Source organism: Myotis daubentonii, chromosome 9, assembly GCF_963259705.1.
Source record: "Myotis daubentonii chromosome 9, mMyoDau2.1, whole genome shotgun sequence".
Lineage (NCBI taxonomy): Eukaryota > Metazoa > Chordata > Mammalia > Chiroptera > Vespertilionidae > Myotis > Myotis daubentonii.
Window position 1 is genome coordinate 79,288,635 of NC_081848.1, and position 24,815 is coordinate 79,313,449.

The 24,815-nt window shown below is 59.0% G+C and overlaps 1 protein-coding gene across 2 annotated transcripts in view; it reads right to left on the bottom strand.

Annotated features, from left to right (window-relative positions):
- Positions 1–1,934: 1,934 nt before the first annotated feature.
- The window catches only part of LRP5 (LDL receptor related protein 5), a 74,366-nt gene continuing 51,485 nt past the window's right edge, over positions 1,935–24,815 (bottom strand). The window contains exons 10-23 of one of the 2 annotated variants that reach the window (XM_059709849.1): positions 24,162–24,388; positions 22,732–22,916; positions 21,324–21,647; positions 19,747–19,946; positions 16,781–16,989; positions 15,956–16,146; positions 15,173–15,382; positions 12,965–13,090; positions 12,095–12,286; positions 9,750–9,860; positions 8,139–8,375; positions 6,821–6,960; positions 4,399–4,496; positions 1,935–2,657 (exon numbers count right to left, since the gene is read on the bottom strand). In XM_059709849.1, coding sequence (XP_059565832.1) covers positions 2,393–2,657; positions 4,399–4,496; positions 6,821–6,960; positions 8,139–8,375; positions 9,750–9,860; positions 12,095–12,286; positions 12,965–13,090; positions 15,173–15,382; positions 15,956–16,146; positions 16,781–16,989; positions 19,747–19,946; positions 21,324–21,647; positions 22,732–22,916; positions 24,162–24,388 — 2,715 coding nt within the window. In that variant the 3' untranslated portion in view covers positions 1,935–2,392. Of the gene's footprint in view, positions 2,658–4,398; positions 4,497–6,820; positions 6,961–8,138; positions 8,376–9,749; positions 9,861–12,049; positions 12,287–12,964; positions 13,091–15,172; positions 15,383–15,955; positions 16,147–16,780; positions 16,990–19,746; positions 19,947–21,323; positions 21,648–22,731; positions 22,917–24,161; positions 24,389–24,815 lie in introns of both variants that reach the window. The other variant, XM_059709850.1, reaches the window with a different exon arrangement.

Here is a 24,815-nt window from a genome sequence, read left to right on the forward strand (position 1 = left end):
TAAGACACAGCTGAAACATCACCTCCTCCAGGAAGCCTTCCCATCTGAATGTGATACCCTCTTTGGGCCCCAGATACCCCCATGGCTTTGGAAACTGCCGGCCTCTATCACTGGATTCAGAGCACCTTCAAGGGAGGACATCTGACTAATGTCTGGGTCCCCCAGCATGTGACTTAAGTGCAGGGCCCTGCACACAGTGGGTGCTTACTGAAGGCTGACAGACTGACTTGACACCTGGAAGACCAGAGCAGATTGTCCTCCACTCCCTCTAGCTGACCACACGGCAGGAAAGCATGCAGGGGAGTAGCCTCTGGCCACCAGATGGCACCCTAGCCATGCAATGGCTCCATCGGGGCTGGGTTGGGTGCTAGGGGAGTGAGGGGGATGGGTGACTCTCCCTACCACCCCCACCCCCAGCCCACACAGGCCACCAGGTGTCAGCAGCCCAGGCCACTCCTTCCCTTCCCCTTGCCTGATCCCTGGCAGACCCTAGCAGACTGAATGTCTGGCTGGATAGGAGAACAGAGCAGGTGTGCTCCAGGGGATCCCCAAAGCATGAGTGAAGGGTAAGAAAGTGAAGGGAGGGTCTCCTAGGGGATCCCCACAATGCAGCCACTGCTTCTGAGTCAGCGAAAGTGACCTCCACTGCCTGCTTGGCTGCCCAGGTGGAGATTGGTGCTTTAATTAGCACCTCAGGGTGTGTGCTCCAACCTGGAAGAACAGGAATCCTGGGTGCTTGGCAGCTCTGTGGGGCAGAGAACCCCACCTTGGGCTGAGACCCTGGGTGCACCATCTAGCTCTGCCGGTCCTTAGCGGTGTGACCGTGAGCAGGTGTGTCACCGCTGAGCTTTAACGTGTCCCAGCGCCCATTCACCAAGGACCTGCCGCTTCAGCCAGGCAGACTGGGCGAGGCGTCTTCATGGGCATTTATCTCTTGGAAGCCTTCCAGCCGTCCAAGGGGTGGTGACGGCACCTTTCTTAACAGATGGGGCCAGCTGGCCTTCCCAGATGCAGTCTGACCCCTCCTGCTTGCAAAGGGGCCTGAGCACAGGTCCCGCCAGGTGGCCCTGGCAGCCCTGGGTTGGAGCTCAGCACTGGCTTCTGGTGCTCACTGTTGCTTTGTACTGTCCCCGACATCTGCCCTCCGTCAGTGGCAGGAGCATCCACAATCAGGAGACAGGGGAGGTGATTCCTGAAGGTCCACCCTTGAGGTCCCCAGCTCTGTCCCCTGGCCAAGCAGTCTTGGAGTGCTAAGGGCCTCTGCCTTCCCACCGCCTCCGCGCCAGAGCTACAGGATCCAGTGCATTCTGGGGCCCCGCTTGTGGGAGGCCGTCTGGCAGCTGATCCATTCACCTCGCTCAGCTGTCACCTCTGTATCCAGGCCCTGGAGGGGGGGCGGCTCAGGGTCCTATTGGGAGGCCTTCCTTCCAGATCTCTGCTTTGACTCCCAGCTCTATGCGTGGGGAATCTTCCATGACCCACCTTAGACATTCCAATTAGGGTCAGGCCCTTCCCGGCTTCCCCTGGCCCCGGGAGAACAGCCCAGCTTCGTTACGACACACCGTTGCTTGCCGACTTCTCTGTCTCCTTCCACAGATGGGGATGCCAGGGGGCAGGAACCAGGCCTCATCTAGTCGTCTCCTCCCCTACTGCCCAGACGGGCACATCGCAAACCTCGGACAGCGTTCACCGACTGACTGTGTGAGGGCCGGGAAGGAGGGGCCAGGGCAGGCTGGGGGCTTCCTTCCCTGGGGAGAGTGTGGCCTGGCAGCCCCATCCACTGTGCCCACAGGATGGCAGGACCAGGAGGCGCCCCTAGTCTCCAGCACAGTCTTGATGGGCACAGCAGCCTGGGTTGGCACACACAGGCCAGGAACAGCTCAAAGCCCAGCTATTTAAGCTGCAAAACCTAGTGCAAAATTAAAACACAGGGCCTCTTTCTCAAAAACTATTTATAATTTCAGGATGGCAACAGCTGAGACGAAATCAAGCCCGAGGCCCTTCACGACTGCAGCCATGACGCTGGCCCTGCCCGCTGGCTTTTGCCCTCCCACGCGGGAGCCTGATGAAGCGAGACGCCTGGGCCAGGAGGACAAAGGCTGTCCAGGGGAGGGCCAGAGGTCGGAGTTCGCTCCGTGGGGACACTCCCCTCCAACGCACACATGGCACAGAAGAATGGCAGTGATGTTAAAAAAAAAAAAAAAGGTTTATAAATATTTTCTCCACTGTACAAAGTTTCCCCAGCCCTGCCCACCCATCACTGTTCACATTTCTCATGTTTTTAAAAATCCCAACTATATTTATTTTTTTAAATCATAAAATATATTTTTTCTTTGTTCATATTTAAAACTATTTACAGGGGCGCAGAGAGGCCAGGGGGGCCCGGCCGAGGTCAGGACGAGTCCGTGCAGGGGGACGGCGGGGGCGGGAAGAGGTGGAAATAGCTCCTCTCCGTGGCGGCGGGCGAAGGGGGGCAGCTGTCCTCCGCCGACAGGTACTGGCTGTGGGGGGTGGGCGGGGGCGGGTAGGGGTCTGAGTCAGAGTTCAAATCCAGGTAGTACTTGCTGGCCTTCCAGCGGCTGGCGCTGTAGTCGCTGTCACACACGTCAGTGCTGCAAGGCGTTGTCGGGGGCGCTATGCCACGGATGATGTAGGGCCTGCACGGGACAAAGAAAGCGGGGTGGGGCTTGATTTGAGGACCGGATGGGCACAGGGGTCCCCCAGTCACGTGGCCTCTGCACCTCCCCATCCCCATCTCTAAGTAGACGTGCCTCCACCTCCCCGGCAGGGCTCCCAAGCCCAGGCCCTGGCGAACACGGCAGCCCCCGGCCAAAGTCACCTTTACGGAGAACAAGGCCTGCAGAGCCTACCGGGTTGACCCTGGGCAACTTAACCCCTCTTCGCTTCAGCTTCTCACTGATGAAATGGGGAGAATGGAGCAGCACCCGTTTCAAAAGGGACTTGTGAGGGTTAAATGAGATTCTGCATAGAAAATGCTCGAAACTCCCTGATAGGAGAAAAGTGCTCGGCGACCATTCCCCCTTATATACTGTCCTTCTGGCTTGGAAGGGTCCCATCTTGGGTTCAAGAAACCTGACCCCAGAGGTACCACCCAGCTGTCCTCCATGAGGGCATTGCCGCCCAGACACCTCCTGCGCGCTGAACCCTGTGTCGGGCTGCCACTCGGCCTGCGTGTGGGGCTGGGATCGCGGTGTGTTTATGAGCCCCAGCTCCAGGCCACAGGGGGCTCACAGGGGCAGGAAGGAGGAGCCAGCAAGGGGTGCCTGGTGCTGAGGAAAGTGTGTAGGGGGAGGATTCCCCTCACAGGACCCCAAGAGCAGAAAGGGACCCCGACAGGCAGTGGGAAGGGAAGAGGTATCAGAGGTGACACCCAAATCAGGGCAGAACAAGGCATGGGGTATTCCAGAGACTGAGGGGCCCGGCCTGGCTGGTGTGGGTGTGACAGCCCTGGGGCAGTGGCCTACGAGGCTGCTGGGGACAGACCCGGCCTGAGGCACTGGGGAGCCACAGCAGGTCCTTGAACAAGGCAGTGACCAGTAAAGAGGTGTCTCTCTCCAGAGACTGCCTATCTCCCCTGCTCGGCCCGGAGTTCCCGAAACGGCCACTAGATGGCAGGTGACGCCTCCCTCAGTCTCCACCGTGCCAGGTGACTCAGTAGAGAAAGAGGGGCCTCCAACACTCCAGAGCTTCTGCCTGCACCTGGGCGGCCTGGGCATGTGCCAGAGCCCACCCCCACCCACCCCATCAGGTAGTTCACTTGGGGTGAGGGGCCCAGTGCACCTGGAGCCCAGCTGGCTGAGACCACCAGGTTGAAGTCAGGAGGGTCACCCCCCCCCCCACCCCAGGTCGTGACTGGCCCCTGGACACAGACCAGCACACCAGATCCCACTTCTCCTCAACATGCTCGAGTGCCCCCTTCCCACCAAGGGAGGTGGGGTCTGTGACCCCAATGTAGACCACGTGGAGGATGATAGCGGGGGGTGGGGGGGCCAAGGCAGAGCCACCCCAGCACTCAATGTGGATTAGATGTGATCCCCGGCATCACTGCCAGGGTCCCACAGCCATGCCAAGATCGGAATGAGTGGGAGCATTCTTCCAGGCCCCATCTGCCTGTCCCGGCTTAAGAGCCACTTAGATTTGGGATCCGGTGGGCTTCTGGCCTCAACACACAGACCCGGTCCTCTGGTGTGGAGGGCAGCCCGGTGAGGAGGAGAAGAGCCAGGGGAGGCAGGACTAGGGTCCATCATGTGCTCATAACCACCCTGAACCTCTCCCAGGTTCTTCCTCCTAGGAAACGTGGACCGAACCCTCCCAGCCACAGGCTCCCCTGGAGGCCCAGCCAGCCGCTCCCACCAGGGCGGTGCAGGGACTGCTCACCTGTAGGGCCTGGCGGGGGCGGGAATGTTCGAAGAGTAGAATACGTCCACGTTGTACATGGAGGGGTCCGTGGCGGGCGACGGCGGTGGGTTCAGGATCTGCGGAGAGCCAACCGGGGGTCACAGAGGCCCAATGCAGCTGTGTGGTCCTGCCACCGCCGCCAGGTGTCCCCCCAGAGCAGACCAGCTCAGCAGGCCCACACCTCCCAGGCCCCCTTGTCTGGTGAGCAAGTTCACCTGTTTGGGCCATGGTTTCCTCATCTCTAAAACAGGGCTGAGAAGACCTGCTTCCCCGGTCAGGGTCTGTCCTGACCGCGGTGAGTCACCACAAGAAGTACCCTGCCCCTGCCCCCAAAATAACAAGCCCAGCTGGTGGCTCAGTGGTTGAGCATTGACCCAGGAAGCAAGAGGTGGCCAGTTCAATTCCTGGGCAGGGCATGGGCTTGATCCCCTGTAGGGGGCATGCAGGAGGCAGCTGATCAACAACGTTTCTCTCTCATTGATGTGTCTATTTCTCTGTTCCTCTCTCTCTAAAAATCAATACAAACCTTTTTTTGAAAGGTAAAAAAATTACTCTCTTCTTTTTGGAAAATAAAGTCCATACTCTTGTATACTTGCTGATGTAACATTACTCAGGAAGCACACACAGGAATCTTGCCATGGAATGTTGCTCTAAGGGGGTCCCTGCTCATGTTGGGAGGGGCCCCCTTCCCTGCGCATTCTATTGTGCCTTTTGAATTCTGTACCATGAACATGCGTTACTGATGCAAAATCGTGTCGTTACTTTAAAAATAGCTGGCTCCATGTGGTTTCTTTTTGGGGTGATGAAATATTCTAAAATGAACCATGGTGATGGTTGCACATATCTATGAATATACTAAAAACCACTGAACTGTACAGCTTAAGTGGATGAATTGTATGGTACGTGAGTTATATAAAAAACAACAATGGTTGGGCCCTGGCCAATATGTGTCAGTGGTTAGAGTGTTGGCCCACGCACCGAAGGGTCACGGGTTCGACTGTCAGTCAAGGGAACATACCTGGGTTGCGGGTTCGCTCTCCACCCGATTGGGGCGTGTGTGAGAGGCAACTGGTCGATGAGTCTCTCCCACATTGATGTTTCTCTCTCCCTCTCCCCCCACCCCTCACTCCCTCCCTTCCATTCTCCGAAAGTGAGGACTAACAACAGCAACAAAAAAACCCAGCTGGCTGTTCATGTCACCTCTTGCTGCCAATAAGATCCCCAGTTCCCAGCAGAGCCCGGGACAGAAAAGGCAGTCTCCTGAGCCTCCGGTGTCTGCACGGGAGGCCAAGGGGCTGCTTCCTGGGGCAAGCTCGGCCTTACAGGGGTTCCCGGTGCCTCCGGCTGGTTCCGTGGGGCATGTGAGAGTCAGCAGGGAGGACGAGAGGAGTGGTGGTTGGTATTTTTAAACTCCAGGCTTCTGGGTCCTACCTGCCTCTGCCCCGAAACGCAGTCGGGTCCTGGAGCCTCCAGGAGACTCAGTTCCCGTCCTGCGAACCCCAGATAACAGCTGCTGCTGCCCCCTCCTCCCCTTCCAGGCCTGCCAAGCTCAGGGCCGATAAGGAGGAGGCAACACCCTGGACGTGCGGGACACCCAGAGGGGCAGGAAGGCCTGGCCCTGGCAGGTGGGCTTGCTGGAGACCCCAGAGAAAGCTCCAGGGGCTGCCCTCACCTCAGAACATCCAGTCATAGGGAGTCAGGTTTCAAAGGATTAAAAACAGAACCTTCAGACTCCGATGTTTATATACACACAGGCTCACCTGCGTGCCTCAAGCTCGCCAGTCACCCTGGAGCTGTGCTCTTGGAAAAGAGGGTACCCCAGCCAACCTCAGGGAGAGGGTTCCCACGAGGGACCCCCCAGCGGGGCTCGGACACTGTACAGTTGTTCTGCTACCAGGTGTGGCTTGGTGAGAGCCAGCCCCTCACCCCACTGGGGCTGCCCGCAGCTCCAAGGAGCATTTCAGCCACAAAAGTCACCCCATGAGGGCCTGCCCTTTAGAAAACAACCCAGCTCTTTTCTGGGAACCAGCAAGAACTTGGTTGGAAAACAGAGTGTTCCTGGTGGGGATGCTGAGGGGGGGCTTGCACAGGGACCCCTGAGTACCCCATGTAGACAGAGTGCAGAACAGAGACTGCGCTCGGACAGTGAAATGCCTGCTAGCAACCGAGGAGGTGGGAAGATGGGTGGAACTTCCGTTCTAGATTTTTGTGTGGTTCCCAGATTATCCCCGATGAACAAGGCATGCCCTTTTCTCAACTGAAACAGTGTCGCTGGAGAGGAAAATGGCAGGCTTGTAGGGGAGGAAGGGGAATTCTCTGGCGGAACAGCGAATTAGTCCAGGAATCCTGAGGTCCCAGAGGCATCCCCCGGCCAGCCAGGCCTCCTCCCGCCCCCACTCACCGGCGGGTACAGCGTGGCCTTGGTGCTGGAGGAGCTGCTGGACGAGGCGCCGGTGACGTGGTTCCGGTCGTAGAGGGGCACCCCGCCCCGGCCCCCCATCAGGCTCACGGAGCTCATCATGGACTTGCCGCATGAGATGCCTGCGGGGGGAGGGGAGAGGGCAGGTCAGGCTGGGGTACCCCACAGACACAGAGGGCCCTCCACAGCTCCTGCCGCCCACAAGACCCAGGTCCAGGTGAGTAAGGCCCTCTGCCCACCACCAGTGTGAGCCTCATCTGTAAAATGGGGAGACCCACAGACCTCCCCCAGGTGCCACTGTGGGCCTGCGGGAGTGAACTCAGAGGGTCTCAGCACAGGGTCGCCCGGCACAGAGAGGATCCTGTTCTCCGGGGACTCTGGAGCTCTGGAGAAACCCCTGACCACCCCCACATCCAAGCAGAATCAGGCCTCATCTGCACACAGACGTCAGAGTCCCAGCAAGGCCAGCTCTGGGCAGGGGAACAGGACAGGAGAGAGGGACCCAGGGCTGGGCAGGCACCGAGGACTCCCCAAGGTGGCCCTGAGATGACCTCAGGGACCATCTCGGGGCTGAGCACTGACTGACCCCACCTCCCTGGCCGGACGTGAACCATGGGCTCAGCCTGGCAGTGCCACCTGGGAATCCACACTGTGGCCTCTCAGGTCCCTGGTCCTGGTGGACTACACCTCACCGTGGTTTTAACTGTGCAGCCGCCGTCCTAACTGCGCTCAGGACAAAACTGCTTGTTATATACCCAGTGACTCTGATTCTAGAGCGAAGCGAAGCACCCGTCTCCCCCTCCCCGCCCCCCCCGAACACTCAAGACGTGCTCCACAAGAACGTTAAACGCCCCGGCTGGGTATCTCAGTGGTCAGAGCGCTGTCCTGATACGCCCAGATTGCCAGTTCAATCCCAGGTCAGGGCACATATGAGAATCAACCAACGGAGGCATACACAAGTGGAACAACAAACGGATGTTTCTCTCCCCCTTCCTCTCAAAAATGAAAAAAGATCAGTAAAAATTATTTTTTTAAAAAAAAGGAATACTGAAGGTTAAATCCAAAGAGCTTGCCCACAACCCCCAGGCCAAAGGACGGGCCGTAGCTGTGCAGCGTCTGCACTGAGGACTCTGATGCCAAGTAGAAGCTCAGGAGAGCCTGCGTGCTGTGACCGACTAGTGATGTCTGCCACACGCACGACACGGGGCATGGCAGCAGCATCCCTGACCCGCTCACCCACGTCCTGCCCAGACTGCTCTCCCCACCTCTGCCCAGGGCCCTGCACATCGCGGCTCCTTACCTGTGAAGGGACCGTGTTGTGCGGCTCCCGGGGCTATGAAATTGAGGGGCACGTGAGGCGTCCCACTGACATACTCGTGCGGGAAGGGCCCGTTGGCCCCGGTGTAGCGCTGACACACCACACGCTGGCAAACAAAGTAGACCCCGCCCATGACAAAGAGCGAGAGGATGATGCCGATGACGGGCCCGATGGCGCTGCTGTGGGCCGGGCCTTCGTCCAAGGGCGGCTTGGTGATATCTGCCAGGGGACAGACAGGAAGAGGGGGTCAAGGTTAGCTGCACAGGAACAGGCTCCCCTGTGGGGAGACCCCCTGTGGGGTACCGTGGGCCCTGGAGGAACTGGTTCTGCCTGGGGCCGGCACTCACTGACGGGGGGCCGGAAGGAGGGGATGCTGGGGTGCTGGGCTGGGGACTCATGCTAACCTCAGTCCCACCCACCCGCTGCCCCCTTGGCCTGCCTGGAGCACCGTCCTCCCCCCTCCTCCCTCTACGCTCCTCCCCCGCCTCCTCCATTTGGCTAAGCTCTATGTATATCCCAAGGGGCCCTTAACCGTGACTCCCCCACAGCAGCCTCATGTTCACCCCCTTTGCCCAGCGTTCTCTGTAGCGGCTGGAAGTACACAGTTGCTCCCATGAGTCATGAGCTGGGCCAGGAGGCCCTTGGGGCTGGTTCCAGGACTGACCACCAGGCATTAGGCATGGGGCAGGCAGCAGAAGCCCAGTGGTCGGCAAACTGCGGCTCGCGAGCCACATGCGGCTCTTTGGCCCCTAGAGTGTGGCTCTTCCACAAAATACCGACTTCTGCGCATGGGTCACGAAGTTTCAATCGCACTGTATGTGCGCGCCCGCACGTTGTATTTTGTGGAAGAGCCACACTCAAGGGGCCAAAGAGCCGCATGTGGCTCGCGAGCCGCAGTCTGCCGACCACGGTCCTAGCCCATCTAGCAGTGGACTTCACCTGGGCAGAGGGGCTGGGCTAACAGGTGTGCCAGGGGCCCAGGGCCTTCACTAGCAGGGCTCACGGAGCCCCGCAGAAATCCTGTGACAGGGCCTGGCTGAGGGGGCTCAGCCCAGCCCACAACGCCAGGAGCTGGCCCAGGGGCTGCAAAGGTGCATGCCGGGGTCCTCTGGGCGTCCTGAGCTGGGGAGGTGCTCCTTGGGCTTCTGAGCCCTGGGGCCTGGGAACGCTGTCTTTGATTCAGACAGAACAGGAACTGGAGTCTGGGCTCTAGACTCAACATGGGCACAGCTCTGGCGAGGGTAAGCCTGCTGCCTGACCGATGCCACTGATGGCTGAGGTGCCTGGGCAGGAGCAGGACAGTTTACACTCAGGCCAAACCTGGCACCTGTGCATGCCTTCTCCCAAGGGGGCCTGCCCGTGCCTCTCTCCCAGCTGGAACACCCCGAGCTCACGGTCTCCCTCTCCCCTCAGCTCAGCTGCCCAGCCTCCTCCACTCGGGGAAAGCTTCCCTGCCTGCTAGCAAGACCAAGGACCCCCGACCTCCTAGCCCCTGTGAACACTGCCCCAGTCCGCTTCTCCCTTCTGGACCCCAACTCCGAGGCAGAACCTCAGCACCGGGGGGACCCCGCCCTCCCTGGGAAGCCGGCTCACCACACATGAGCTCGTCGGAGCCGTCGATGCAGTCGGGGAAGGAGTCACACTGCTGCTTGATGAGGATGCACTGGCCACTGGCGCAGCGGAACTGGTTGGGCAGGCAGAGGGCTGCGAGGAGGGAAGCTGGCACTCAGAGGCGTCAGAGGGCGCGGCGTGGCTCCCTGCCCCGCCACCCAGGACCCAAGGGAGATCTGGGTTCCAAATGTAGAGGGACACACGGACCCTTTCTAGGACTGGGCAGGGAGACGGCAAATCCAGCCTTCACCCTCCCCTCGATGGCCCTTGTCCCAAAGCTGCTGCAATGCTGGGGTCAGGGCCGGCAGGGGAGAGACGGTACTGATCAGGCTCCTTCCTCGGCATGAAGAGCGCAGGGACTCACCCAGCCCCTGCCCCAAGACTCTCCAGGTACAGGAGGTGAGCCAGCTAGAGGGTCGCCCACCAGAAGCCTTGGCTCCCCAGAGCGGGGGGTTGGGGGGGGCAGGACACAGGTGATGTCTCAGCCGAGCTCAACTGAAGGCATAGGCATCCACACAAGTGACCAACGCAGCTCGCAGCCTTTCCGGCGGGAGGAAGAGAGAGGCTGGGTACTGACTACGGCTGCCGCCTCCCTTCCTGCGCCCGAATGCTGTCGGGGAGGAGCTGGAGCCCCGCCAGGAAGGCAGCTGCCCAGGGGCTCAGCCACCGGGCATACCTGCCATCTGAACTCTCCCTGCCCTGCCCAGATGCCCTGAGAACCACTTGGAGGCTTCGGAAACAGATGGTGGTGCCCAGAGCTTACACTGGGGCTGGCTGTGAGTGCAGCATGTGCACCGGAAGCAACATTTACAATGGGAAGGGGAGGGGACAGTTCCTGATGGGGCTCCTGCCCTCCTCACGATCGAGGCCAAACACAGTGCCGGGCATGAGGGTACGGCTGGGCTCAGTATTTAGTCACTGAGGGCCATTGGTCTCTATTGCAACTGCTCGATTTCGCTGTTCCAGCACAAGACAGAAACCAATGCGCCTGCTGTGTCCCAATCAAAGTTTATTTACCAAAACAGGTAAATAAACCATAATTAGCCCTCAGGCCAGTGTGCCAGTCCAAATTCCCAAAGGGTCTCTCAGCTGGAAAGACTTCAGAACGGTGACTTTACAGAAACATCCAGGGAAATGACGTTAATCGTGAATAGGGGCGGCAGGCCGTGACCGGGCAGCACCCGAGTTATCTAAGACTGGACCCTCGGCTACGGGGGAGGCAGTAAGAGTGACCCATTAAGGGCTCGGTGGCCGTCCTGGGGCCGTGGTGTTAGCAACATGTGACAGGAACCTCCAAGCAGGTCACTTATACAAGGAAAACTCACAGGGGAAACAGAGAGAGGTTTCCCTGCCAAGGTCTAAAGCAGTGGTTCTCAACCTGTGGGTCGCGACCCCTTTGGGGGTCCAATGATCCTTTCACAGGGGTCATCGCCTAAGACCATCGGAAAACACATCTATAATTACACATTGTTTTTGTGATTAATCACTATGCTTTAATTATGTTCAACTTGTAACAATGAAAATACATCCTGCATATCAGATATTTACATGACGATTCCTAACAGTAGCAGAATTACGGTTATGGAGTAGCAACGAAAGTAATTTTATGGTTGGGGGTCACCACCACATGAGGGACTGTATGAAAGGGTCGCGGCATTAGGAAGGTTGAGAACCACTGGTCTAAAGGCAGATCCTGCTGGTCACAGTGGACCTGGGATGACAAAGCCCATCTCTTGGTAACTCCTGGTTCCATGAGTGGCTAGAACCTACTCAGGGGTAAGTGTTACCCCACACACAGGTCACAGGAGGCCAGCCTGCCTTGTGGGGTGGAATTTACCCAGGTGCAAACCATGAACATCCAGCTACAGGACTTGTCTTGGTTTCTGTAAAACTGTGGACTGAACGAAGGAAGGCAGGACTGACTCTTACACTCCGCCTTCAAGTCAAACTGCCTGGCAGGGCAGGAAGGGGGCAAATGGCAAGGTTTTCCAGATTTGGCCTAAAAAGCAACTTCTTTCCCTCCCAAGCTGAGGAGGACCTGGCGATTTCTCTCCTGGCAAAGGTTTTAGAGAGACGCTACCCTTGTGGCCAGAGACCTAGGAGAGGGTAGGACAAGTGGCTTCAGGGGACTTGCACGGCTCCAGAAAGGATATGGACAGGGCAGAGCCTGGGTAGGGCCAAACCGGGGAGAGGCCAGATTGGGGGATGGGGGTGGGGGGTGAAATAGGAGCAGGGCCTTGGTGGATGGGGATTGGGTAGGGCCGGACGGGGCGGGGCCTCACCATCACAGTCTGCCTCATCTGAGCGGTCCTGACAGTCAGCCTCACCGTCACAGCGCAGTCTCAGGTCCACGCACTGGCCCCGCGCGCAGGGAAACTGGGCGTCCGAGCACACCGGGCAGCCCTCCTCGTCGCTCTGGTCGTCACACTCCGGGAAGCCGTCGCAGCGCCAGGCCGCGGGGATGCAGTCGATGTCCCCCGTTGCACAGGTGAACTGGTCCGGGGAGCACGTGGGAGGCTCTGGGGGGTACATTCCTCTCACAATCCAGGACCACTGGCTCCTAACTGCTCACCTGCCTGCCTGCCTGGTCACCCTCAACTACCGCCCCCCTGCTGGCCTGGTCACCCCCAACTGCCCCTCCTGCCAGCCTGGTCACCCCCAACTGCCCCCCTCTGCCAGCCTGGTTGCCCCTAACTGCCCCCCTTGCTGGCCTGGTCGCTCCCAACTGCCCCCCCTGCTGGCCTGGTCGCCCAATGCAGCCTGCTGTTCAGTGGTTTGGTTGTCCCTCACTAACCCCCTTGCCGGCCTGGTCATCCCACGTAGCCTGCTATTTGGTTGTTACTGTTACTGTGACAGTGTCCCGGACAATTTGCATATTCCTCTATTATTAGTATAGATTACACACACTTCTAAATAACACATGGATCAGAGAAGAAGCCATATGAGAAATTTAAAAATATTTGAACTAACTGAAAATGCAAATGCAAATTATGAAAATTTGTGGCTGCAGCCAAAGCCAGGCCTAGAGGGAAATGCATTGCCCTGAATGTTGATGTTAGAAAAGAGAGGATGATAAGGAGACAGTTTTCTTTGGAGACTGAAGGCCACAGGGACTATAACTTTAATAAAAAAATGCAGGGCAGCAACCAGTGGGCAGAGAATTAGGTCCCAACACAAAGTACTGAGGTCATATCTACCACCACAGGTCAGCAGGTTCTGCAGGAGCACGAGGTGGACTGGGCATGAGCACCGTGGTGTCCCGTCACCCTTGGCAATGCAGATGTGGGAGCAGCCGCCGTTGTCCCGGGCACATGGGTGGGCCGCTGCAGAGACAAGAAGGGAGGAGGTCGAGCTCTGCCTCCCACCTCAGGACTGCAGTCCAGAGGGTGGAGGGGATGAGGGCCAGGGGAGAACTCACAAGAGCCGGCACTCGTGTTGGCCAGGCCCCTACAGATCCTCCCACTTAATTCCCAGGGCAACCTCCAGAGTCTGTGTCTAGTGACATTGCATTTTGCAGATGAGGAAACGCAGGCCAAAAGCAGTTACCAAACTTACCCAACGTCACAGCCCAGCGTACCTTCCCCAGCTCTCACTGTGCCTACAACTGTCACTCTACTCTGCCCACCTGCCTGCCTCTCATGGTGTAGAGAGCTGAGTGGTGGCCCCCAAAAAGATATGTCCACATCCAAATACCCAGAACCCGTGAATAGGACCTTATTTGGAAAAACGATCTTTGCAAATATAATCAAGTTAAGAATCCGGAGTTGAGGTTATTCTGAATTATCTGGGTAGACCTGAGTCTAATGCTAAGTGTCCTCATAAGAGACGACAGGGGGATGAAGGGACAGACACCGGGGAGGAGGCGGTGTGGTGGCAGAAGCAGAGATTGGAGCGATGCGGCCACAAGGAACGCCTGTAGCCACCAGAAACTAGAAGGGGCAGAGAGCCATCCCAGGGCCTGGAGAGGGAGCTGACCCCACAGACACCTTGATCCCAAACTCTGGCCTGCAGAGCCAGGGGAGGCCACCTTTCTGCTGCACTCAGTCACCCAGTTTGTGGTGGTTTGTTACGGGGACTGCAGGATACAAACAGGCAGGGGAGCTCAAGCAGCAGGTGCTGACTCTGTGGGGAGTGCGCATATTGCAATTCCACTAGCAATGCACCCACACCTGACCCAGAGGCAGGAGCCTGGGGAGGGGGGGGGCTGACCTCCCTGCGGCAGGAATGGCAGAAAGCACTGGCTCCGCCCCTAGCAGTCAACACACAAGTGACAGAGTCACTGTGTCAGAGGTCACACCCAGGGAGCCAAGACCTCACTCAGACCCAGGCTTTGTACTTCACAGGTAACTCTAATGAACGTGGCAGCCAACTTGGAGGTAAGCAAGAGACAAGCCCAGGAGCTAAAGCATGAGCTCTGGCCTCAAATCCAAGCCCCATCGTGTCCATCAGCCAACGGACAAGGGGAAGCTAACAACACCCTCTCTGAGCCCTGCTTTCCTCAGATGCAAAGTAGCACAACTGTGAGATACAGGTAAGGCAATGACACCGTGAGCACAGGGCCTGGGAGGCAGGACAGTCACCACGTGGCAGGGAGGGGGGTCTGAGGGTAGAAGCTCGTCCACAAGAGAGGGACACCTGAGCTGAGTGAAGAATTAGGAGTTATTCAGACGGAGAAGGAAAGGTGACCAGACAGAGGGACTCCAGGGAGCAGGCGCTTGGCCAGTGGGAGGATGAGGGGCTGGGGTAAGGCTGGTGAGCCGGACATCCCCCAGGGCCTTGAAGGCGAGCACCTTGAACTTGGCCAGACCCTGGGCATCACAGGACAGAGAAAGCGATGGCCCTGCTCAGCCCCGCTGTCAGCCCAGGTGCATTTACTGAATGAAGAGTGAGAAGACAGACACTCAGGTAGACACCTACACACACGCACCCTACATGGTCATATATGGAGGGGACAGAGGAACAAGTGGTCCTGGCATAGACAGCAGGCTGTGGCAGGCAGAATCCTAAACGCTCCCCAAATTTCCACCCAAACCCCCAACACAGGGGATGCGATGAGCTAGCGCGCCCATGGGTTTGCAGATGTAACTAAGGCTACTAGTCAGCTGACGAGTTAACTGCAAGGGAGACTTAAAGCGGGGCCAAATCTACCCACGGGTCCTTGAAAAGCAGAGCGGGCTCTCCCGCTGGAGGAAGTAGGAGATTCGGATCTATCGCTGAGAGGCAGGGAGCGGGCCTGAGGGAGGCCTCCAGGAGCCAAGCACGAGAACAGGGCCTCAGCACCACCACTCCGCACAGCGGCCCGACCTCCTCTCTCCCCAAGGGGGCCGGTTCGGGGTCACTGTGCTGTGAGCCCAGGCCCACCCTTTCCTGGGTACCCCCCACACCGCTGCCCACCCCCCACATACAGAACTCCTCCAGGCTGATGTCCTCCACGGCGTGGATGCCGGTCAGGTGGGCGACACGGCCCTGGACTCGTGTCCTCTTGTCGCCCGTGGTCTTCTCCACGCGCTCGATCATCTGCTGCTGGCGGTCAATCCAGTAGAGATGCCTGCCCAGCACGGTCAGGCCCACGGGCTGCGCGATGTTGTCATCCTCCAGGGTCAGGCGGTTGGCCCCTGCAGATGGGACAAGTGCCCCTGAGTGGCAGCCGACCGCGACAGCACGACCCACACCTGGCTCGGGAGGATGAGGAGGGGCTGGCAGGGAGCCTGCAGGACTCCACGCTGGGGCTGGAGCTGGAGCAGATCTGAGACCAGCCCCGGACTGCCCCTGCTCCCACCCGCAACAGCCTTGGGATCAGGAACACAGGACCCCGCCCTCCACCCCACCCCACCTTATGGAAGAAAAGGCCCTCAACGCACCCACTCCCACTCCTCTCCAGCCGCGGGCCTCCTGGTCGAAGGCGGCCCACCTGGGACCTGGGCACTGGAGGCAGAGGCTGGGGTCGGACTCCTGCCCCACCCCGCGCTGTGGGAGCCAGGGCAACGTGCTCGCCCTCTCTGAGCCTCGTCTTCGGCCTCTGCCACATGAGGTGAACGTGAAGCCCCAGCTGTGCCCACTCACAGCAGGTCCCCGACAACCACGGCCACTACCACGGTTACTGATGACAAGGGAGGCCGGACGTCCCGGCCACGGTCAGACCTGTGGCTGCCCAGGGACCCGATTCCGAGGACGCCCAGGGTATGTACCTGACAGGTCACAGCTTTCGATGCGCTTCAGGTCCGCGTCCACCCAGAAGAGCTTGCCCAGCGTGTTGTCCACCACGAGGGCCACCGGGCGGATGAGGCCCGTAGTGAAGAGGACCTCACGCTCGGTGCCGTCCAGGGCCGCGCGCTCGATCTTGGCTGTTCGGTCTTGCATGTTGGTGAAGTACAGGTACCTGTGGGAGGGGAGTGGGGGGACAGGTGCCATCTCCTGTCAGGATGCAGCTCACACAGCACCAGCCAGTCGGCTTCCTGTCATGTGGGTTAGGTCCCCCTCCCACCCTGGTTTTTCCCGTTGGGACCCTCCGAGTCTATCATCATGTCCCAGGTGCCTCCCACCCGTCAGAGAACCCGCAGGCCCGCAGGGGGCGCACCAGGGGTCTTCCTGGAGGGAAACAGCTCTCAGGAGGGGAAGCTGTGCCAGGGACAGCCAGCTTGGGAGGTAGTGAGCTCCCTGTGGCGGAACATATGCGAGTGAGTAGCCAGCCACCACCTGCGATGCTACGGAAGGGATTTTCGTACAGGGTTCGAGCTTGATGGGGATGGTACAGAACCCACGAATTAGAACTTACGTCCTTCCCGGTCTCTCAGCAAAACCCGCCCCTCCCCTCACGTGCCTCCTGGGAAGGCCACCCACGAGTGTCTGCTTTCCCGCTGAGGCCGGAACGAGCTAGTGTCCCCACGTCCTGCTCTGGCTGCCGTGGCGGGACTCCTGACCCATCGGGAAGTGGGGGATGGAAGACCCCTCCCAGCCCCGGCGGGGCGCAGCCCCCCACATCACGGTGTCCGCCTGCCCCTCCGGCCTCGCACCCTCGCTCGGCGTTGACGGCGATGGCCCGCGGCTTGTCCCGGTCCCCACGGAGCACCACGCCCATGGCGTCCCCGTCCAGCCGGTGCACGTTGATGGTGTTGGCGGCCTCGCACGTCCAGAACAGCGTGCGGCTGTAGACGTCGATGCTGAGGTCGTGGGGCTGCCTGTCTGGGCTTTGGTCTGGGCTCGGAGTGGTCAGAGTGAAGGGCTGTGAAGCAGTGAGACAGGAACGCCGGCTAAGGCAGGGCCGGAGGGCCGAGGCCTCGGGCCTGAGTTCAGGCTCCGACCCTATCCAATCGGCTCTCGCCCACGCGCGCTGCAGAGTGAAACTGACGCCTGCGGCAGCCTCCCTCGGGGAGAGCGCTCGCCCATTCACCCAGGTCTCAGGCCCACCCACTCGGATTCAGCCGCCCCCCCCCCCCCCCCCCGCCCCAAGCACTGTCACTCTCCCGGGCCTGTTCCTGCGCGCACCGCACCGAAGGGCCGCCTGACGGCTGAACCCAGGATCCCAGACCCCTTCCAAGACATCGCTCTGCTTTCTTGTTTTCTTAGACTCCTGCTGTTTTTTAAACTGAAGGTGCCAGAACCAAGTGAAGAGAACGGAGGTGAATCTCGCAGAACCCTCTCCTCCAAAGGAGAGGCCAGCGTTCAAGGCCCAGCGAGGGTGCAGGGCCAGGTGGGGGCCTAAAACCAGACTTGGGACACCAGTCACCAGAAAAGCCAGCTAAGAACCACACCTGCTACAGCTCGGATAAACCCCGAACACGTGACGCTCGGTGAAATAAGCCAGACACAAAAACACACATGCTAAGTGTGTGATGTCACTTACATGAAGTACTTAGAACAGTCAAATTCACAGACAGAAAGTAGGACGGTAGGTGCCAGGGGCTGGCGGGAGGGGTGGGGAATTCAGTGTGTCATGGGGGCAGCGTGTCAGCTGGAGAACACGAACAGTTCTGGAGTTGACGGTGGCCACGGCCACACAGCCATGTGAACGTACTTAGTGTCACTGAACCATACACTTCAGAACTATTAAAATGGTTCTGCTATGAATATTTGCCACAGTAAAAAATTTTAAATGAACAGGTAAGAAAACTTAGCCAAGAATGTAATAATTTAAAACATCATCTGTGGGGGGCTTGCGGGGGGCCCTAAGGAAGAATCAAAGCCAGCCGTGGTTAGAGCATCCGCCTGCACACCAAAGGGTCGCAGGTTCGATTCACAGTCAAGGGCATGTATCTGGGTTGGAGGTTGGATCCCTGGCCCCAGTTGGGGTGCATGTGGAAGGCAACCAATTAGTGCGTCTCTCTCACATCGATGTTTCTCTCTCTCTCTCTCTCTCTCTCTCTCTCTCTCCCTCACCCACCTCCCCTTCCACATCTCTAAAAATCAGTGGAAAGAATACCCTTGGTTGAGGATTAACAAGCAAACAAACAAGACTCAAAACCAGAGCCACCGGAGGGGGCAGGCTCAGCAAGAGACGAGGCGCGAACCATGTTTCCAAATTCAGTGCAAACCCAGAAGCTGCTCCTGAAAGGACTTTTTCTTCAAAATCTTTCCATGCTTTTGCCCAGCTTTCTAAAGGAATGCCTGGACAGGACCCTAAGGCAATTCACACCTCCTAACAGCAGGGAAGCCACAGCCCATCAATTAACACCTCCCCATCCTCGGAAAGGACGGAAAGGACGCTCAGTGATGCGGCACCTGCTCTGAGCAGGATGAGAGAAACCCATTTCCACCAGGCACAAACCTCAAAGGTGCCCTGCTAACTTCCCTCCGTTGCTGGAAGAAGCATTTTGTTGGAAGTTATGCCCAACCCACCTAGACAGCAACGGCATCCAGTTCGGGGGGGGGGGGGGGGGCCAGCAAAATCCACTTTACACACACGACAATCATCCGAAAATCTCCACCGACGAGCATGCCTCGCCATCACCGTTACACGGTCTCAAGACCTCGCCATCACCGTTACACGGTCTCAAGAGCTCCCCACGGTGACACAGGCCCCTGCACGGACCCCTGGCCTGGGAAAGGGGCCGCTCAGTTCTGCAGCTTTTGTAAAAGGGTCTTTGGAAACTGGCAGGACGAGCCCAACACGCTCACGGTGGTCACAGTTCCCTGCTGCACGGAGACACCGGGTGAGGCCCGAGGCAGCAGAGAGCGTGTCCTTTCCGGACCGGGTCACATACCTAAACCGTCCGTCCTGCCAGGACGCGAATTTTGAAAACACGAATGTGTTCCCACACAGTGATGTACTGGGGCCATTTGAGCAGAGCGTGGATTTCACATTTGCTCTCGGGAACTCTCACCCGCAAGAAGCACCAGGTGGGTGCACCCAGTAGGAAAACACGCCCCCTCAGTCTCCCTGTGAGCCCCATGTCCACACTCACGCCACCATCTCACAAAAACCCACAGGCTGCAACCTTCGGACGCCCAAATCCTCAGCCAACGTCAGGCCCCCACTGTGGCACTTACGTCCTGAGCCATTTAAGCCTGCATGACACTGCTGTATGGAGCTCCTGTCGGTACGTAATGTGTCCCAGCCCCCTGTCCCCATGGCCCTGAGGTGTGTGCTGTGTGATTCTGCAAAGTGTGGTGATTTTCAGAACGCACAGACTGCATTATGGCAGAACTGACTACATGATTCCTATGAAATAAGAACAAATCCAGAGTAAGCAATACCAGCCACCTGTGCAAAACCACTGTGGAAAGAAGAAATATCCCATGGGGTTGGACACCATCCCCCCCCACCGCCCAGTGATCTCAAAAACTATAAAATCCAGTTTCTACATATAACCAGTCTCAGAGTTTCACACCCAATAATGGCAGAATCGGAGCTCAAATCATTGTTGACCCAACGCCGTGCGTGGTGGGCACCCCCACTGCTGAGGAAAGTGGGCGGAGCCCAGAGAGTCCCAGGGCGAGCTCTTCACGGAAGTGCCCTCACGCCTCTGACCGATGCACTTGCCTGGGTCCCATCATCCCGGGCTCGCTTGATGTTCTGGCGTCCATCCACCCAGTAGATGAACTTGTCCAGTGGGTCGTAGTCGATGGCCTTGACGTTCCTCAGCCCGTGCAGCGGCAGGATGAGGTCCGGGCTGTGCTGGTCGTCCGGGATCATCCGGCTGATGGCATTTTTCTGGCTGAACAGCAAGAAGGTGCTGGGCGCTAGGGTGAGGCGAACAGAGGGGGGGGCTGCGGGTCAGCATCCGGGAGCCGCAGGGAGAGCGGATCTACATGTGGAGCCCCCAGGGGACATGGGACAAGGCCAGAAGGACAGAAACCTGCTTCCGGGGGTGGACCACGGGGAATTTTACCCTCCGTGTTACATGTCTCGGTTTCAGTTTTTATGAGTGCCCGTCTTTTTAAAAACAGATATCAATTGATCTGTAAGTGATCAAGACTCAAGACGGCAGGAAGGAAGGCAGTGAGTACCAAGGGCCCACTGCAAGTGTCCGTCAAGCTCGGGTGACATGTCTCCACGTGCCAGGGAACTGCTGAGGAGCATATGACGTGAACAGTGACCCCAGGAGGGCACGCTGCCTGGGGGTCATGAGCAAAGCTGCCAGCTGCAGGAACGGCATCTCTCAGAATGTGCAGGAGGCCACGGGCTGCAGCCACTGTCCGACAGCGCCGTCCTCTGCCCAGGTCACCGGCCACAGGTGGCCCCTCTGGGTGCGGGGTTACCTGCACCTCTGCTTCAAGGTTATGGCCCCCAGGGGGGCAGGGACAACAGGACCAAAGGGAGCCCAGGGGTGGGGTCCCAGGCTGCGGCCCAGGCCCAGCTCGCACCAGCTCAGGGGCCTCAGCGACACAAGGGGATGAGGAAAGCCAGCCCTCCTGGTGCCGAGGGCTGTGTGACCTCAAGTCAGGCCCAGGCAATAGAGAGAGCTCTGCACGCTGCCCTGTGCTGCACACAGGCTGAGGCATGACGGCTCTGAGGCTACAGGGGAAGAGCCCGCCAGCAGGGCCACCGCTCTCCCTGGGCCCATGGGCAAGTCGCCCTCAGGCTCCCTGGACTCACTTTTTTATCACTGACATGAGAGCTTTTAAAAAGGCCTGCATAATTCAGAGTGTCAGTGTGAGGATTACACGTGTGAACGTGAGGCCACCTGGCAAGGGGTCAAGAGCAGGGACTCTGGAGCCAACCTGCCTGCCTTCAAACCGGGCTCAGGCCTTCCCACTGCGTGGCCCTGCACGGGTTACTATGCGTCTCTGTGTCAGGTTCCTCGCCTGTGAGTGAGACGGGGACAGTGACACTTCCCTCCCTACAGGCGTGAGGACTGAACGAGCGCCACAGAAAGGACTAGAACAGGGCCTGCCTCCCCGAGCGAGCGCTCTCTCCCAGGGACCACGATTCCCCGTGGGATGTGCCAGCTCGGGGCTTGGCCCAGCTCCTGTGTCTTGATGAAGCAACAGGTCCTCCGCCCAGCCCAGGCCTCCAGGTAACATTGTGCAGTTCGTGCACCAAGGCACCCTTTCCCTCCCAGCCCCGGAGCCAGCCTGGCCTAACACGGGGCACCGGCAGGGGACACGAGCACTCACGGCTACAGTTGCGGCTGCTGGGGTCCAGGGTGTAGTGGGAGGCACAGCTGCAGCGGTGGCCGCCGGGGACGGCCAGGCACAGCTGCCCGCACTGCCCATTGCCGTGCACGCAGTCGTTGAGGCCGTCCTGGCGGGAGGAGTGGAACACCAGGATGTCCATGACGAAGTCCAGGTGGCCCTGGATGAGGGTGCGGTTCCGGCCGCTGGTCTTGTCGGCCCGCTCGATGCTGTGCAGGTTCCAGTCCGTCCAGTAGATGTAATCGCTGTACTGGGTCAGGCCGAAGGGGTGTGGGAGGTCGTCGGCGATCACGATCCTGTCCTGACCTGCGTGGGGCACACGGGCGGGGCGTCAGCAACAGCACAGCACGCCCACAGCGCAGGGCGCCCCGCAGCCTGGCAGCCTGTGCCGGGGCCAGGAAGTTCGACCACTTTGGAAAAGGAACAGGACTGACTGACGTTGGATGTGCACCACCGTGGGACCGGGCAACTCCTCTCCCGTTCACAGGAGAAAGGCACGCACACAGTGTGCGCCTGTGTGGCAGCCACTGGCTGTGAGAGCCACGGGCTGGAAACAAGCCAAACGCTCATCAACAGCAGAATGAAGGAAAGGTAATGGGATCGTCAAAGACGTTCAAAGCTGGCCATTAGCCCTGTACACCAGGACAGTCAGCGTGCAGGGTGGGTGTGGCCCGCCCCACGCAAAAGCCAGGACATTGGGTCCTAGCTCTGCTCACACCTGGAACTAGCCATTCAGCCCGCCTCTGCCTCAGTTCCCTCACCTGTAACATGGGCATAACCACGCCCACCCCGGGTGAGAACAGCAGAGATGAGGCAGGAAGCCAGATTCTTTCCGCTGCACAGGGCAGCCCCATGACCCCACAGAGCTGACAGGACAGAGCCCAGAGTTACGTGTTCTGGGTTCAAATCCTGCCCCTGCTGCTGGGTGACTTCGAGCGATGTGTTTTTTACCTAATCCCAGGGTGTTGGGTGTGGCTTGTGAGTGGTCCCAGAACAAGACTAGCACATAGTAGGTGCTCAGGGTAAAGATGGGTGTGTGGCCCTGGCGTCTGAGCGGCACTCTGTGATCCGAGGCAAGTCCTGTGACCTCCCTGGGCCTGCTTCCCCATCAGTGAAAGCCTAGGCCACGTGGTGCGGTGTCAAATCAGAGTGCTAGCCCAGGGCTTAGCTGGAGCCCAGCTTTCGGTGCCCAAAACTGTGGTCACAGGGCCTCTGTCGACACGCCCACGGCACAGTGCGGGAGGGGACGGCCCTCGAGAGAGGGGAAGCTGGGCGAGCACTCGGGGCATGCCCACACCTCCTGGAGGGCCCGGGGACTCGAAGGCCAGAGGGCACAGTGCAGGGCGGCTCCAGCCAAGGATGCCCATCCCCCAGGACCACCGGCCCTCACCCAGCATGTTGGATGACTCGATCATGTTGGTGTCCAGGTCAGTCCAGTAGAGACGCTGGTCCGCGTAGTCGATGGTGAGGTCATTGGCCCGGCCCACCTTGTCCACCAGCGTCATGCAGTTGGTCCCGTCCATGAAGGCCCGCACGATCCGTGGCTTGCCGCCCCACTCGGTCCAGTAGATGTAGCTGGAAGACACGGGAGAGAGGCAGGTCGGGCTCAGATGCGTCCACACTCTCGGCAACACGGCAGGGAACGCGGCCGCCACCGTCTCCTAAGCTGGGTCCTCCCCGCCCCAGAGAAAGCCACTTCCACAACATCCCTCCGGGAAGCAGGGCAGAGGCCAGACCCCCTGAGCCCCACCACCCACCATCCCTCCAGGGGCCGTCACTGTGCCACCTCCTGCCGCCTGAATGCCCGCAGCAGCTCACCTGCAGGGGAAGTGTGGTCACCCCATTTACAAGCACACACAGGTGCACAGACAAGGTGGCCGTGTAACAGAACCACCAGCTGGAGTGCCTTTGTCAAGGACAAATGCTAACAAACCTGCACGGGATGCTGGGTGACAGGGGAGCCAGGACGAACGTGGGCGAAGCAGGACACAGGTCCGAGGCGGCAGGCGCGGCAGGGCCAGGACGCACACAGCTCTGCCGCCTCCCGACAGCTCCACGAAGAGAAACCCCCGTCCTCCTCCCAGAATCAGGCACGTGGGACTTGCCCTTTCGCTAAAACCTGGACCTCCCTGTTCTGCCACCCCTAATAGGGCAAGCGGCAGGACGAGTTTGGGGTGCTCCCTCCACATGGCTGATGCCTTATGGGACCAGCACTGTGCCAGCTGCTCAGAAAAGGAATCTGGGAGCAGAGGGAGATGCCCCCTCCGCCACACCCCAGCCCCAAAGCCCCAGGGCAGAGCCCAGGGCTCCCACACAAAGCCGGGAGCTAACCCTCGGCTAAGTGCAATCCAAGGGGCTCAAAGCCAGCTCCGAGAAGGCGGAGCCTGGTGACACGGCGAGGGAAAGAACAGCCCTTGCTGGCCCAGCCCTGCTCTGACTGGCTGTGTGGCCTTGGGTGAGGAGCTCAGCCTCTCTGAGCCTGTTTCCGTCTCTGTAAAATCAGGAACAAAACACCCCTCCCCCCACAGGCCTCCTGGGCGCTGCAGTGAGACAACCCACAGGAAAGCGCCCGGCGCAGCCCGATACAGCGGCTGCCACTCCGTCCTCGGCTCTGGGCCTCAGTTTCCCCCGTGAAACAAACTACACGATCTCCGAAGTGCAGCCAGCCCCGGCCACCTCAACGCTAGAGCGGTCAGTGCCGCTCTCATCACAGAGAGCCAGCCGGGCAGCCACCGCCTCGGTCTCCGGTCATCCCCGTGCTGGCGGGCACAGAGGTGGGAGGGGGACGGGGACACACGTGCCCGACAAAACGGTCCTTACCCCTTGGTGGGGTCCAGGGCCAGCGACCTCGGGTTGTCCAAGTCCCTCCACACGAGGACCTGCCGGAACTGCCCGTCCAGCCGGGCCACTTCGATCCTGTTGGTCCCGGTGTCCGCCCAGTACAGGTTCTTGCCCATCCAGTCGACGGCCATGCCTTCCGGGTAGTCGAGGCCGAACTCGATCACGTGCTCCACCGAGCTCCCGTTCAGGAAGGCGCGGCTGATGGTCTGGGCGGGCGGGGGCAGAGACACCGGTTAGGAACCAGCGTTCAGGCAGACGTTTAACTATGAGCTGCTCCGCCACCTGGAGCAGCTGCTCACCACATTGGTGACCGGGTCACCAACATGCGAGAGTTTCAAAATACACTCGTCAACTATAAACATTTTAGAAAAAATTTTAGCTATTCTCATATGTAATATATGTTTTATAAATACATATTTTATATACTTATAAAACAAAATAAGTTATACGTAAATTACATATTATACATCTATCTCTCTCTATAGATAGATAGATAGATAGATAGATAGATAGATAGATAGATATATCATGAATCTTAAAAACAGCTGTGTCCTTCCACTCAGTAATCCTCCTCCTGAAATTGTACCCAAAAGAATGAACAAAAATACACAAGATGGGGAGCTACTGGAAATG